The sequence below is a fragment of the Puccinia triticina genome, chromosome 8A (genome assembly GCF_026914185.1).
Source record: "Puccinia triticina chromosome 8A, complete sequence".
NCBI classification, from domain to species: Eukaryota; Fungi; Basidiomycota; class Pucciniomycetes; order Pucciniales; family Pucciniaceae; genus Puccinia; species Puccinia triticina.
Window position 1 is genome coordinate 1008027 of NC_070565.1, and position 12892 is coordinate 1020918.

Sequence of the window (12892 nt, forward strand, 5' to 3'; positions counted from 1 at the left end):
TGGTGTCGACGTGCTTCAACGAGGAATAATGGGGGTGGCGAGTCGGCGAGGCGTGGTTTTGAGTGGGCTCAAGTCAGGGGAGCATGCTCCTGAGGAGTTTCCTTTCAGGGTTTGTTTGCGTGAGCTTTGGGTGCTCGGCTGTTGATAGGCTGGTGGGGGATGCCCTTTTGGGTGGCCGACGTCGGCGGAACCGGGGAGAAATTAGTCGGCGGGGCTGGTTTCCCCTTCATCAACGAGCCGCCGCTTCCCTCCAACCACCCACTCCCCACCCCACCACGCTCGCGGAGGCCGACGAACGACGGCGATGGCCAGCAGCAGCCCCAGCCAGCCAGACACCCGGAGCCTGCGCAAGGTCCGCTTCGACTCCCTCGAGCCCATCCGGGCCATCTACCGCCGGGCCACCAAGGCCTTCGTGCTCAACCAGCACGGCCAGGTCTGGACGGCCATCCACGACGGCCTCGCCCGGATCGCCGGGCTGCTCCTGCCCAGGCCCCCGCCCGCCCAGCCGCCCTGCTGGCTCGCCCCCGCCGACGCCCGCCACCCGCCCTCGATCGACAGCACCCTCGACCACGAGCTCCTCCAGCTCGAGCGCAAGTTCCTCATCCTCAAGATCACCTTCCTCGCCGCCCTCAGCCAGGCCCACCCCGCCCAGCGCCCGCCCTCTATCTCCGCCGACCTCTCCGCCGACCAGGCCGGCCTGCTCGCCCCCTTCCTCCAGCTCGCCGACCACCCCCACCAGCTCCTCCTCCGCCTCATCGCCGACATCTGCCCCGCACCCCGCCTCCACCAGATCCACCCCTCCATCCTCGCCGCCATCGGCCTCGCCTCCATCAAGCTCTCCGTCCCCCAGACCGGCAAAGACCTCATCCAGGCCTGGTTCGCCGCCATCGAGCCCTTCCACCTCACCTTCACCTCCCCCTCATCCAACAGCCCCACCTCCGACCTCAAGCTCTCCTACCAGAACCTCATCCAGATCTACGCCATCCACATCCTCGGCGCCCTCAGCCAATGGCAACTCGCCGCCGACTTCATCCACAGCCACCTGTCCGCCGACATCCTCCCCCCCGAAACCGTTGACGTAAGCCCTCCCTCCCTCCCAAAACCCCACTCGACACAGGAAACTGAGACGGCGTGCGCTGCGACAGACCCTCCTGGAGGCGCTCAAGACCGCCCAAGCCCACCAAGCCCAAGCCTCCAAACACACCCTCCACCGGCTCCACCAGCGCCGCGAAGAGGCCTCCCGGCAGCAGCAGCAGCAGCAGCAGCAGCAGGTGAGCGGCGGCCGGAGGGCCCCGAAGCCCGAGGCGTCCCGGGCGAAGTACTCCTCCGGCTCGTCCGCCGGCATGTCCACGGCTACAACAGCCTCGACGACGACGACGGCCACGACGGCCACCGACGGCGGCCCGCCGTCCCCGCGCTCCGCCGACAGACGGCCCAGCCTCGGCTCCCCCTCCTCGCCCGGGTACGCCGGCTTCCGCACCCGCCTCAGCCGCTTCGTCGCCGCCGACCCGGGCGCTTCAGCGCCCGGCTGCCCCCGCAGGGCCGCCCTCCCGCCCCCCGCCCCCCCGCACCCGCCCGCTCACCGCCTCAAGCTGCTCCTCGCTGCCCTCCTCAGATCGCCCGCCGTCGCCGCGCCCTCCTCCCTCCTCCTGCTCTGCCTCTTCTTCCTCAGACCCCGCCTCCCCATCGCCTCCGCCTCCCCCTCCGCCGCCGCTGCTGCCCTCAAAGCCTTCGTCTCGAGACTCCTCGCCCTGCTCAAGATCCTCGTCACCCATCTCCCCTGACTGACACACATATATATATATATCGCTAGTGTATCCTTCTTTCCCCCCGCTCTCTCTAGCTCTGTATCTTTCTTCCAACCTTACCCCACCCCCTAAAAAAAAGAGCCTATTTATCGTGCTTCTTATATATTTACGTGTTGTTTGTAGGGCCCCTATGACCAGCGCGCCGGCTTACCTGCGGCCTTCTGTCGTCTTTCTTCCTCCCCCGCTCTTCTGTCCAAGTACACTATACTCCTCTCTCTCTCTCTCTCTCACAGTAATGTTTTCTTTTTTGGTTGGGTTCGAGGGCGGCCAGCGAAGAGCTAGTGCGCCGATTTGTACATGTGAACACCGCTTCCTTCTGGCTTCCGTGCAGAGTATGACCATGCTAGAAGAAGACCTTGCGAAGATATCCATGCCGTCTGTGTTTTGTACCGCATAAGTGTTGTGCCGGAAGGGCGGCTGAGAAGATGTGCCCAGAGTAGCACAGCACATCCATCTCTAGGTGGTCATAAATCTTGGCCCGGGGATCCGGCTCAACATGCAGCCGGGAGCGACTTAATGGCAGCAGCCACCCACCCTGCTCTTGTCTGGGGCACTATCCCCTTTGGCCCACCGGGCGGTAATACCATGGCGCTCATGTATGTAAACCGGCTACACGGCGGACGCAAAACTCCAAAGTATCTCCGAAAGTATTTCGGAGAGCCTCCAAAGTACCCGCCAGCAGCAGCGGACGGTCGGCACTTGGTCAAAACATCTGACGAAGTTCCTCCGAAGTAAGATTTCAATGGAACTTCGAATGTCCTTCGGAGATCCTTCGGAGGAAAACCTTCCTCCAAAGACTCTCCAAAGGACATTCGAGGATCCTTCGGCAGGCCTATCACATATCTAAAATGTCAGGCAGATGGTCAAATAAACCAAAGATTCACATGCTGCTACACCTCCCTCAATCAATCAGGCAATTTGGACCACCAATTCTGTTTGCCACAGAGAAATTTGAGAGTTACAATGGCATAGTCCGCACTGCGTCTATTCATTCCAACAGACAAGCTCGCAGTCATGATCTGGCTCTCACATTCAGCAATCATCATGTAGAGAGGCTCTTATTCTCTGGTGCCTATATTTATGATTGTCAAACAGGAGAATACTTCCAAGCATCATCGGAAATTACAAACATATTCAACGCTCTTTTGGTTACAACTCAAAATCAGTGAACCCCATGATTTCATACCCCTACTTATAAAATCCCAAAGTGAATCCGTATGATGAAGAGCAAATCCCATCCGCACTGAGGTTAAACTTCCCAAACAGTAGAATCAGGCAAGTTTCTTCAATCAAACTTAATTCAAAGTAAACCATTTACAAGGGAATGTTTTATTTGGTGAGCAAAGATGCAAAACACTCATAAAATACTACCACTGATAACCAGTAATAACAACACTATCCATTTTATGTGGCTAATAGGAGCAAGGTTCCCAAAATAGCCATGTGATAGCGTGTGTTCAATCAGTTTGGGAGGTCACTCCAGGGAATCGATTCTATTTGCGTTGAGTGGAATGCACACGTGGGCAGATAAATCATCATACACAAATGTGGACACTGGCCAAAAGTTCCACATCAACCATTGTACCTGTCCCTGTAAGTCCCTCTGATATAAAAAACACATGAGGATCCACTGAAAATAATCAAGAAGTTCAAGAGAAAGCTGATTCCTGACAATTACAAACAGATGGTCAAGTGTTGTCTCAATGTACAGCATAACTGCTTTGATGGAGGCTGCAATATGTTTGAAGGCGCAGTGCCAGTCAACAAGCAACAGGAGGGAACATCTGTGTGTCATCACATCCAACACACAAACTATAACAGTTATCTGCTGAATTCCTTTGCACATCATGAGGGTCAGATCCACCGCCATGAATCTTCTTTGCAACCACAATAAATTCCTGAATCACTCATGATGAACGCATTGCATGAGGGACTCCAGAAGTGGCGCGGAGAAAATGAGCCTGATGATCTCAGTGATTAAAATGTCTTTGTTTATTTGAATGGATGTTCCTCTACTATGTAGCACAATTTATACCTTGTTGCTCCTGAATTTTTCACCCCATCCATTTCATAAAAGGGACCCCAACCATTTCATCCAAAGGATGTAGCTGTTCACCACATACATTTCATTAATGGGTGTAGCATGTTTTATGTCAATCATTATTTATGAAGCTAGCTTGGGAATTTCTCTTCATCATTGTTGTGCAAGCAAGTCTGCATGCTTGTTGAGTTATGTGCAGTATAGCCCAATTGAACTTAGTTTTTTTGGTTGACTTCTTTATTTTTCTTCAGAGGTAATTTGGATAAGTATTCTTCAGAGGGAAGAAGGATTTGTAGGGGCATGAGCTTATGGGACCAAAGAGGAATTGCAGGGGGTGGGTCACAGGGCACTTTAAACAAACAAGTGAGGAGTGGGGGAGGTGGCGGGTGCGGCAGGGAAAACGTCAGGTCTGGTTGAGTCGTTTCATGGCCTTGGGGACGCCGTCTGTGAGCAAAACCGCAGGCCTGTAGCGGATCCCAAGGTTGCAGAGGGTCTTGACAGAGGTGGTCTTGAAGATAGACCAGTGGTAGAGCAAATGATTCTCGATTGCAGCTCAAGTCACCTTGTCCCCGGCCTTGATGTGGCACAATTTGAGATACTGGTTCATTGAAAGGTCACGTGGTGAGGTTGGAGGGGTTGGGGTCGCAGGTTCGGCTTGACTGTCGGTCTTCACTCGCTTTGGTGTTGGGGGAGATTGAGTCAAATGAGCCAACAAACCGGACAAAGCTAGTTGATCGACCCGTGACAACCGCTCCTCCTTTGGCGAGTGGGCGTTGTTGTCATCAAAGTCTCCGGAGAAGAACTGGTTCGTCTGTTCAACAAACGTCTCCAAGAAAAACTTGTGTTTCACAGCTCGCCGGGGGGGGGGGGGGGGGGGGGGGGTTGGGGTCGTCTTCTTGCAACACCACATTGTCTTGTTGGGGGCCGATAGGCTGCGACCCGTCGCAGGACTCCTCGCGAGCCTATTGGGTCAAATCGTGTGGTCAATGTGTGTTCTTTCTTGTCAGCAAGGAGGGAAGAAAAGACTACCCGCTTACCGTTGGGTGGGTGCCCTCCTGCTGAGACGACATTGGTGGCTTTGTTGGCGGAGGGGAGCTGGTGGGGGATGTTGAGGAGACTGTCCAGGTGAGCGATGCCCTTTGCCATGCATGTTGGCACCACTCGCCTCCATCAAACGGGTTGACATTCAAAGGTCCTCCGAAAAATAATCGGAGGGGAGGGCTCCACCTCTGAAGATCCATCGAAGTCACCAGCATTCAAAGGTCCTCCGGAGGTCCTCCGAAAAATAATCGGAGGGGAGGGCTCCGCCTCCGAGGATCCATCAAAGTCACTGGCATTCAAAGGTCCTCCGGAGGTCCTCCGAAGAATATTGGGAGGGGAGGGTCCTTCCTCCCAATGGACTTCGGAGTAGAGTGAGATGTCAGAAAATAAGGTTTTATCCGGTCCAACCCGGTGGTCGGACGGATATTTCTGTCACCTTTGAATTTCATTCGAAGTTTTTGCCCCACCTTTGGAAAATCTCCAGATTTTCTTCAAAGATCATCCAAAGGACCGCGACTTTGGAGGTCCTCCAAGTGAAAACCCAAAGGTTTTTTGGCAAAAAACCTTAAAAGTGCGTCCGCCGTGTACTTTCTATTTTCTCCTCAACACCGCAAAGTGAAACCTACACGCCGGGGGTTCTTCTTACCGCGCGGCCGTGTGGATGCGACGGGTCACACCAGATTGGGGATTTCGCCGTGCCCCCGTGATTGTGGGCACCCCGTCGAAAATGCACAGGGGTGTCAAATCCTCGTCAATCTGATGAGAAAACATCGATGGGCTCCACGCAAGTACATAGATTTAATCCCGGTGGAGTCTGTGGGAGCCAATATTGTGTGCTGTCGAAACCACACACTGAAATATTTTCTATGAGGTTTCCACGGCTCTGTGCCTCCGGTCAGTCAGAGAGCCTGTTGAAGTTTTGCCTTCTCGGAAGAGCAGACCTTCAAGACCTTCACCACCCCTGAAACTCTCACATCACGCCCGTGATGACCAACCAACGCTCCGCTCCCACAGACCTGCAAACACAATTGCCACGCGTCGAGTTTGACCACCCCTCCTCTTTACAAACGGTCAGATTGGCCCGAGGTTCCAATGAGGCCCCAGATTCCAATGATGCGGGGAGGGAGACCGTCTCCCGAGGTCCTCACTCCTCCATCCCCATTCGAATCCAATACAGCCTCTACTCAATGGTACAGAAGGGCGGCCAAGGTCCTGTGAGACGCCGGCGGATCTCCTCGTTGGAAAGTTGTGTCCCACCATTGGAACTGCACCTGACAGACATGATGTTCTCCACATTCAAGTCATATGTCAAGGAGCACCAGCAGACCAAGTCGGAGCATGTCTACCCCATCAAACTTGTGGTGGGTCAAGCAGAGCAATACAATGCGGTGTATTGGTCTTGGATTATACTCGAGTCGGCGGACTATAATCACCTCACCCCTGGTTCAATCATCCAACCTGAGTTTTCAACGGTGTGTTTGACAAGTTTGTCAGCACCGCGAAGAAATCATCCCCTGATGTGAGGGTTTCAATTTTCATTGAGATGCCAGAGGAAATCTGCACCTTTGAGCCCACCGCTTTATTAACCATGGTTGTAAGTTGATTTCATTACTTATGCTTATCTCTCCTGTCCGCTGACCATGGAACGCTTGATTTGTGTGCACAGGATTATTCCGACGCAAAATGCATCTCCCACCTTCCCAGAAGCCTATCAAGCCGGGCAAAGAGTATGTCTGGATATTTTCTTGCATCACCCAAAGCTGTACTGATCCTCAAATCTGCCTGCACAGGATTATCCTGACCCGCATCCCCATCAAGCCCATTCAACCCAAAAACGTGTACTTGCCCCAGATCATCTCCCCCCTCCGAAACGTTGAGAAGTTGTGGGAAGCCTAGCTAGTATGTTGGCATTGCCATCATCAATGGAACATTTTCTTTCACTTTGTCACATTCCTCCTGATTATATACCTGTCCAAGATTTCATTTCCAAGCATGATATCTTCCACTGGACTGCTTTTGAGGGCACCAGTTGTGAGAAGTTGGAATCACTGGGCCTGAAGTGGGGTCCAGATCAGTTGATATTGAGAGGTGTGATGAAGGCCACTGCCCTTTGCAAATATAATGTCTAGTTTTTTTCTTATACATTGCCTCACCAAAGCCAATCAATGTTTTTCTCTGTATGATTGGACTGCTCTTAATTCTTGTTTGACTTTATCAAGCATTCCAGATAAAAAATTTACATCCCACAACTGCAATGATTCAACACGCTAAATAAGAATAAAATGGACTGGTGCACTGATTTTCAGTGGTTGCAGCTATTTAAAAACTCTATAATACAGGCTAAATCTGGAATATTTCCCTTTTTTAGAGCAGTGGCGGCTGCAATGTCGTTGCATGCATTGAATTCAGTGGTAAAAACCAACTTGTACAAATTTAATTTATCTTGTAAATCATTGGGGCCTGTTTCCCATATCCTATGATGGCATAAGGATTTCAGCTATCATTCAATATCATTTTAATTCATACATTTTTCACTACAAACAGTTACTATTTTTCCCCCCCAAAAAAAATAAAAGTCAACATGAAAAAAACAAAACCAAAATTCCACTCAGGGGAACAAATTGAGCATGCTGAGCCAAAAAAATAAAAATGTCCCAAACTGAGCAAAAATCATTGGACAATGCTTTGGGATGGTTTTTTTTTTCACAGGCTTGAGCGGGCCTTGAGCGGGCCTGAGACGGGCCTTAGATGGGCCTGCCCCAAAAGCACATTGGGTCAGTATTAAAGGATTTTTGCCTTGCCCTGAGACCTTCTTGGGCTTTTGATGGGCCCAAACTCTCAACCTGGGATTTTGGTGGTCTAGAAGTATCAACCCGGGCCACTGAATAGCCCATGGGCCTTTGAATTCCCAGAAAGCCCACCATGAGCCCCCACATAGCTAATGGGCTCTTGGTGGCCCATGAAGATCCCTATGGGCCAAAAGATACTTCCATCATGGGATCCCATGGGCTTTTTGCTTCCTTTCTGGGCCACAAAAAGCCCATGGGGAGCTTTTTGGACCACCAAAAGCCCATGAGGATATCTGTTGGCCCATGGAGATGTTCATGGGCCACCAAAAGCCCATGAGGGTATCTGTTGGCCCATGGAGATCTTCATGGGCTACCAAGAGCCCATTAGCTATGTGGGGGCTCATGGTGGGCTTTCTGGGAATTAAAAGGCCCATGGGCTATCCATTGGCCCAGGTTGATACTTCTAGACCACCAAAAGCCCATGTTGAGATTTTGGGCCCATCAAAAGCCCAAGAAGCTCCCAGGGCAAGGCAAAACTCCTTTAATACTGACCCAATGTGCTGTTGGGGCAGGCCCGTCTCAGGCCCGTCTCAGGCACGCTCAAGGCCCACTCAAGCCCGCTCCAGGCCCGGCAGGCCCATGAAAAAAAAACCATCCCAAAACATTGTCCAATGATTTTTGCTCAGTTTGGGACATATCATTTTTTTGGCTCAGCATGCTCAGTTTGTTCCCCTGAGTGAAATTTTGGTTTTGTTTTTTTGGACTTTGCACACTGTGGGGGTCGTTGTTATGATGTCCAGCCCCCAGTGCGCGCTTCTGCGACGGCTCTTCGCGCACTGCAAATTAAAATGGGTGATTTTTCACTTTTTTTTGCTGCCAGCCAGCAGGGGGGATTTTTCTTGCCCCTCCATAAAATTCTTGGAGATTTTGCAACCCTCCGAATGACACAAAAGAGAGGAGAAAAATACATACTAAAAATAATCTGAACACCTGCTCCCAAGCACCCGGGACTTCCTCCACGGGGCTTTCTGACCTGCCAAAAATCAATTGGCCGGGTACCCAAACCCTTGAGAGCAAAGTTCAAGGGGCATAATCCATACATGTATGTTGTACCGGTGGCGGTACCCCTGGCCGCCGTTCTGGTGGAGCAAGAACAGGGGCAGCAGGCCGCTGATTCAACCCGGTTGATCAGGGACAACCTGGCTGCCTGAAGACAAAACTGCTTCCCGGTCAATCAGGCTATACAACCTGATTGAATGGAATGAAATCCTCTCCTGATTTATTGGGAGGAAAGCCTTGCCTGATCAACCGGGAGGAAAGGCTGTTGTCGGCCACCTGATTGATTGGCAGGAAAAAACTGTCGTCGGTCACCTGATCAACCAGCAGGAAAGCCTCTTGCCGCCCCCCTGATCATTTGCTGTGGTCAATGGGCGAGCCAGGTGGGTCAATGAGTGCAGTGGCAAGTGAGCTTAGAGAGGTAGTGGCGCAGACGTTTTCCTCAGACTTCCATCTGCGCCGACGCTCTTGCTGAGGGTCAAGGAACTCATCGTAGGCTGTGAGTCCTCCCGTTTGATCAGGTGAGGTTTTGCTCCTGGTCGATCAGGCGAGGTTTTGCTCCCGGTCAAGCAGGTGAGGCCTTCCTCCCGGCCAATCAGGTTGTATAGCCTGATCAACCGGGAAGCAGTTTCCTTGTCAGGTACAGGCAGCCAGGTTGTGCACGATCAACCAAGTTGAATTGCCTGTTGGCTGCCCCTGTTCTTGCTCCACCGGCACGGCAGCCGGGGGTACCGCCGCTGGTACAACATATATGCATAGATTATGCCTGCCAAAATTTGCTCTTGAGGGGTTAGGTACCCGGCCGATTGAGTTTTGGCAGGTCAGAAAGCCCCGGGGGAGCGTTCCTGGGTGCTCAGGAGCAGGTGTTTGATTATTTTTAGTATTTATTTTTCTCCTCTCTTTTGTGTCATTCAGAGGTTTGCAAAATCTCCAAGAATTCCATGGAGGGGCAAGAAAAATCCCCTCAGCTGGCTGGCAGCAAAAAAAAAAAACAAAAAATCACATATTTTAGGGCCTGTACCATGGGCCTCAATTTTGGAAAATTTCAACTTTTTTTGCCCTGTACACAAAAATTGAAAACTAGCGGAGGGTTCAAAAGTTGAAATTCTTCACATTTGGGCTCAAGCCTACATTTTGGCCAGGCTCAGTTTTTGTCCCAAGAAATTTTGAGGTGAATAAATTTGGAAAATTTCAATTTTCATGCTCTATGGTACAGGCCCTTAATTGGCAGTGCCCAAAGAGTTGTTGCAGAGGCGCGCACTGGGGGCTGGACGCCAAAACAACTGCCCCCACAGTGCGCAAAGAGTTTTCCGCAGTGCGCAAAGCAAGTCTGTATTTTTTTCATGTTGACTTTTTTTTTTTTTTTGGGCAAAATAATAAATGTTTGTAGTGTTTATTCCTGGCAGCCCTTTTTTCATCCATTTTTTTTTTGGAAGAGCCAAATGTTTTTTCCAATTCTGCAAGTTGGGGTATTGCTCTGTCATACATTTTGAAGCAGCTTCCAAACTTCTCCCGCCAGGCACAATGTGCATCTGAATATTTCTCATCAATCATGCCAATGGGTTTGGGAGCTGGGAATTTGCTCATGTCTGGAAATGTTAGAGCAACAAAATGGCGTATGATTTCAATTTCCATGAATGCCAATATAATGATGCAATTGGTATTTGGTCCAACAAAGTCGGGGAAGAATGATTGGCTTTCACGTTTTGAATAAAAAATGACTGGTCTCTGGAATGCATTGGCAATTGGCCTTCCCATTCCAGGAATTCCCATCCAATATTTCACTGCACATGGTTCAGGTGATGGAACATCCAAACTCATTAAAGGTTCCTCAACTGTATAGAAAGGGTTTGCTTTGGTGTAGAATTCTCTCCTCTTTTTCAATTCAGTCATTAGAGATGACTGTATATGCATGTATTGGCCTTCTCCTATTCCCAAACAGAATGCCACAGCCCTAAATCCACAGTTTCCATCTCCCTGAACATCAAAAACATGTTCCACCCATGGTTGGATTTGCAATGGTAGCTCAGTTTTTACACAATTAAAAAAATTAAGATCAAGGGTCCCCCCTGTAAACTCACCAAATCAACAAAAAAATCAAGGGTTTCCCCAAGGTACAAATTTCAAAAAAGCAAAACAATGTCTCATCAACAATAAAAAAATGCAACCAGACTATACAATGATACCAATAATCTAAATTGCAACCTAGTCTTCCAACATCAGCAGTGCTGTGCCCCCAGGCTCAACCTCCAGCCCACGTCAAGCGCGCAGGTCAAAAAGGTAGGACGTGAAGCCCCCCGGCCTGCAGCAAAGGCTGCAGACCCGTGGGGGGCCCACTCTTTGCCCCTCGGACTGCGCAAATGCAACAGCGGAGGGGTTGAGGACAACGGATAGCTGGAAGTGCAGCATCTCACGTCGCCTGGGGATTCCATCAGGCCACACGTCCCCTTCCTTTATAAGCTCACAGCCACCACCCCTGCCAGCTCGACAGCCGTGAACATGCGATCCACCTCAACAGACCTTCAGAAGCCACCCCGTGGTCATCACAACTGAACCGCATACCGCCACGCCACCGCCTGGGCTATTCTGAGCAGATGCGGAATTCAAAATTAGACTAGCACCTTCTGCGACAATGAAACACACAACTGACAGATTCAGCTCCAATCAATCCACCACATTTGCGAGGCGCACCACATGTTGTCCATTACAACGGTAGTATGGGCCCGGCTGTGAACCCTTCAGCTGTAAGTTTTGCGAGGCTTCCTGTGATATCGCCTTCTCTCCATCATCCTGGTTTCCATTACAGGTTGCTGCAATAGCTTTGACCCCGCCTCCATCGACCTCATCTGGTGGCCTCTGTTGCTGATATCACCTCGCGTGGGGTCTACTCCCGTTATTACGGCATTGTCTCCTTCTCCCGTCCGGCCGCCTCCCCCGCCTCCGAGCCTGCACCACCCGGCTCACAGCAAACAGTGGTCTGCATGGTCAAGGCCCATTTCCCCACCCAAAGAGGCTCCCAGATTGACGGTAACCAGTCCCTCAATACGCCTCCCACCACCGACCTCAACAGCGAACTGTTGGCCCCCAAAGTCCTGTCTGAAGACTCTGGCGCACTCACCGACAATGAGCGCCCACCTCCACGCACCATCCCCCGGGCCTCCCTACCACCCGTCCTTCTGACATCCATCCGAGTCGATCAGCCTGCTGAGCTCCTCTCCAACCATCCTGGCCTCTCTGATCCCAAGGCTGCTGATCACTTGTCCTGAGACTCCTTTGGGGAAGACAACGACGAGGGCGAGCGAGAGTCTACAGCCAGTAGTGCTAGAGACGAAAACAGAGCCAAATAGACAAGCCTTGGCGACCAACAAGACCCCAACCAAACCATCACCGCTCACTCTCTCTCTTGTATTGTCCAACCTACCCCGGCTCATCTCCACACTTCCGCCACCAATAGCCCGATCAAAAATCCAATTCGTTTTACTACTGCTTCTTCTCTCAAATCATCCTCTGTTAAACTCTGCATTGGCCGTCCCCGGTCGGCTTTTTGGAGTAGGTTAGGAGTTGAACATTTTCCCTTGTTTATAAGTACTTTTGAATTCCCAGTTTTTTTGCAATTATGATCAGCATCTTTTCACCCCAATGAAATATAGGAAGACTCATCATGCTTGAAGAAAAAGTCAATCATCAGATTAGTGTATAAGTAGCATAACGTCTTTGCACTTTACAAAGGTCTCCTGACATAGCGGATGTGAATATTGGACAGTCCTTCACTCTTATATTTTTTTGTAATCTATCATTCAAGCCAGAATCTCCGGAATCTATTGCCGGAGAAACTTCCCTGCCTGAAAATGTCTATTGTCTGTTGAGTGCAAACTGAATGCTACTGTTGAAATTATGCGGTACAGGAGTAGATATTGTGTATTTTCACCTGTGACTGTATTTGACAAGCAAACTTTAGGCTCTGTTTGTATGCACCATTATATATCATAAATGGGAAAATTCATGATATGCAACCCTATGCAACCCCCCAGGGTTTTTAGAAATTTGGTGGCAATGGGGGGTGAATTGAGGCTTTGCCAGAGGGACTTGGCCCTATCAGGAATTCTTGCGCAACAATATTTTGAGTTTTGGTGGCACTCACCTTTGAGTGCCCAGAA

At 50.7% G+C, this 12892-nt stretch overlaps 2 protein-coding genes across 2 annotated transcripts; both read left to right on the plus strand.

Annotated features, from left to right (window-relative positions):
* Positions 1–304: 304 nt before the first annotated feature.
* Positions 305–1784, plus strand: PtA15_8A114 (uncharacterized protein; the record flags this gene model as incomplete). Its single annotated transcript, XM_053171512.1, has 6 exons — positions 305–876; positions 1006–1078; positions 1146–1235; positions 1299–1345; positions 1430–1522; positions 1673–1784. The coding sequence occupies 6 exons, from the start codon at positions 305–307 to the stop codon at positions 1782–1784; spliced, it is 987 nt and encodes a 328-aa protein (XP_053022768.1).
* A 9450-nt stretch (positions 1785–11234) lies between these two features.
* PtA15_8A115 (uncharacterized protein) lies at positions 11235–12001 on the plus strand (the record flags this gene model as incomplete). The annotated part of the gene is made up of 3 exons (XM_053171513.1): positions 11235–11274; positions 11388–11479; positions 11681–12001. The coding sequence occupies 3 exons, from the start codon at positions 11235–11237 to the stop codon at positions 11999–12001; spliced, it is 453 nt and encodes a 150-aa protein (XP_053022769.1).
* Between the last annotated feature and the right edge of the window lie 891 nt (positions 12002–12892).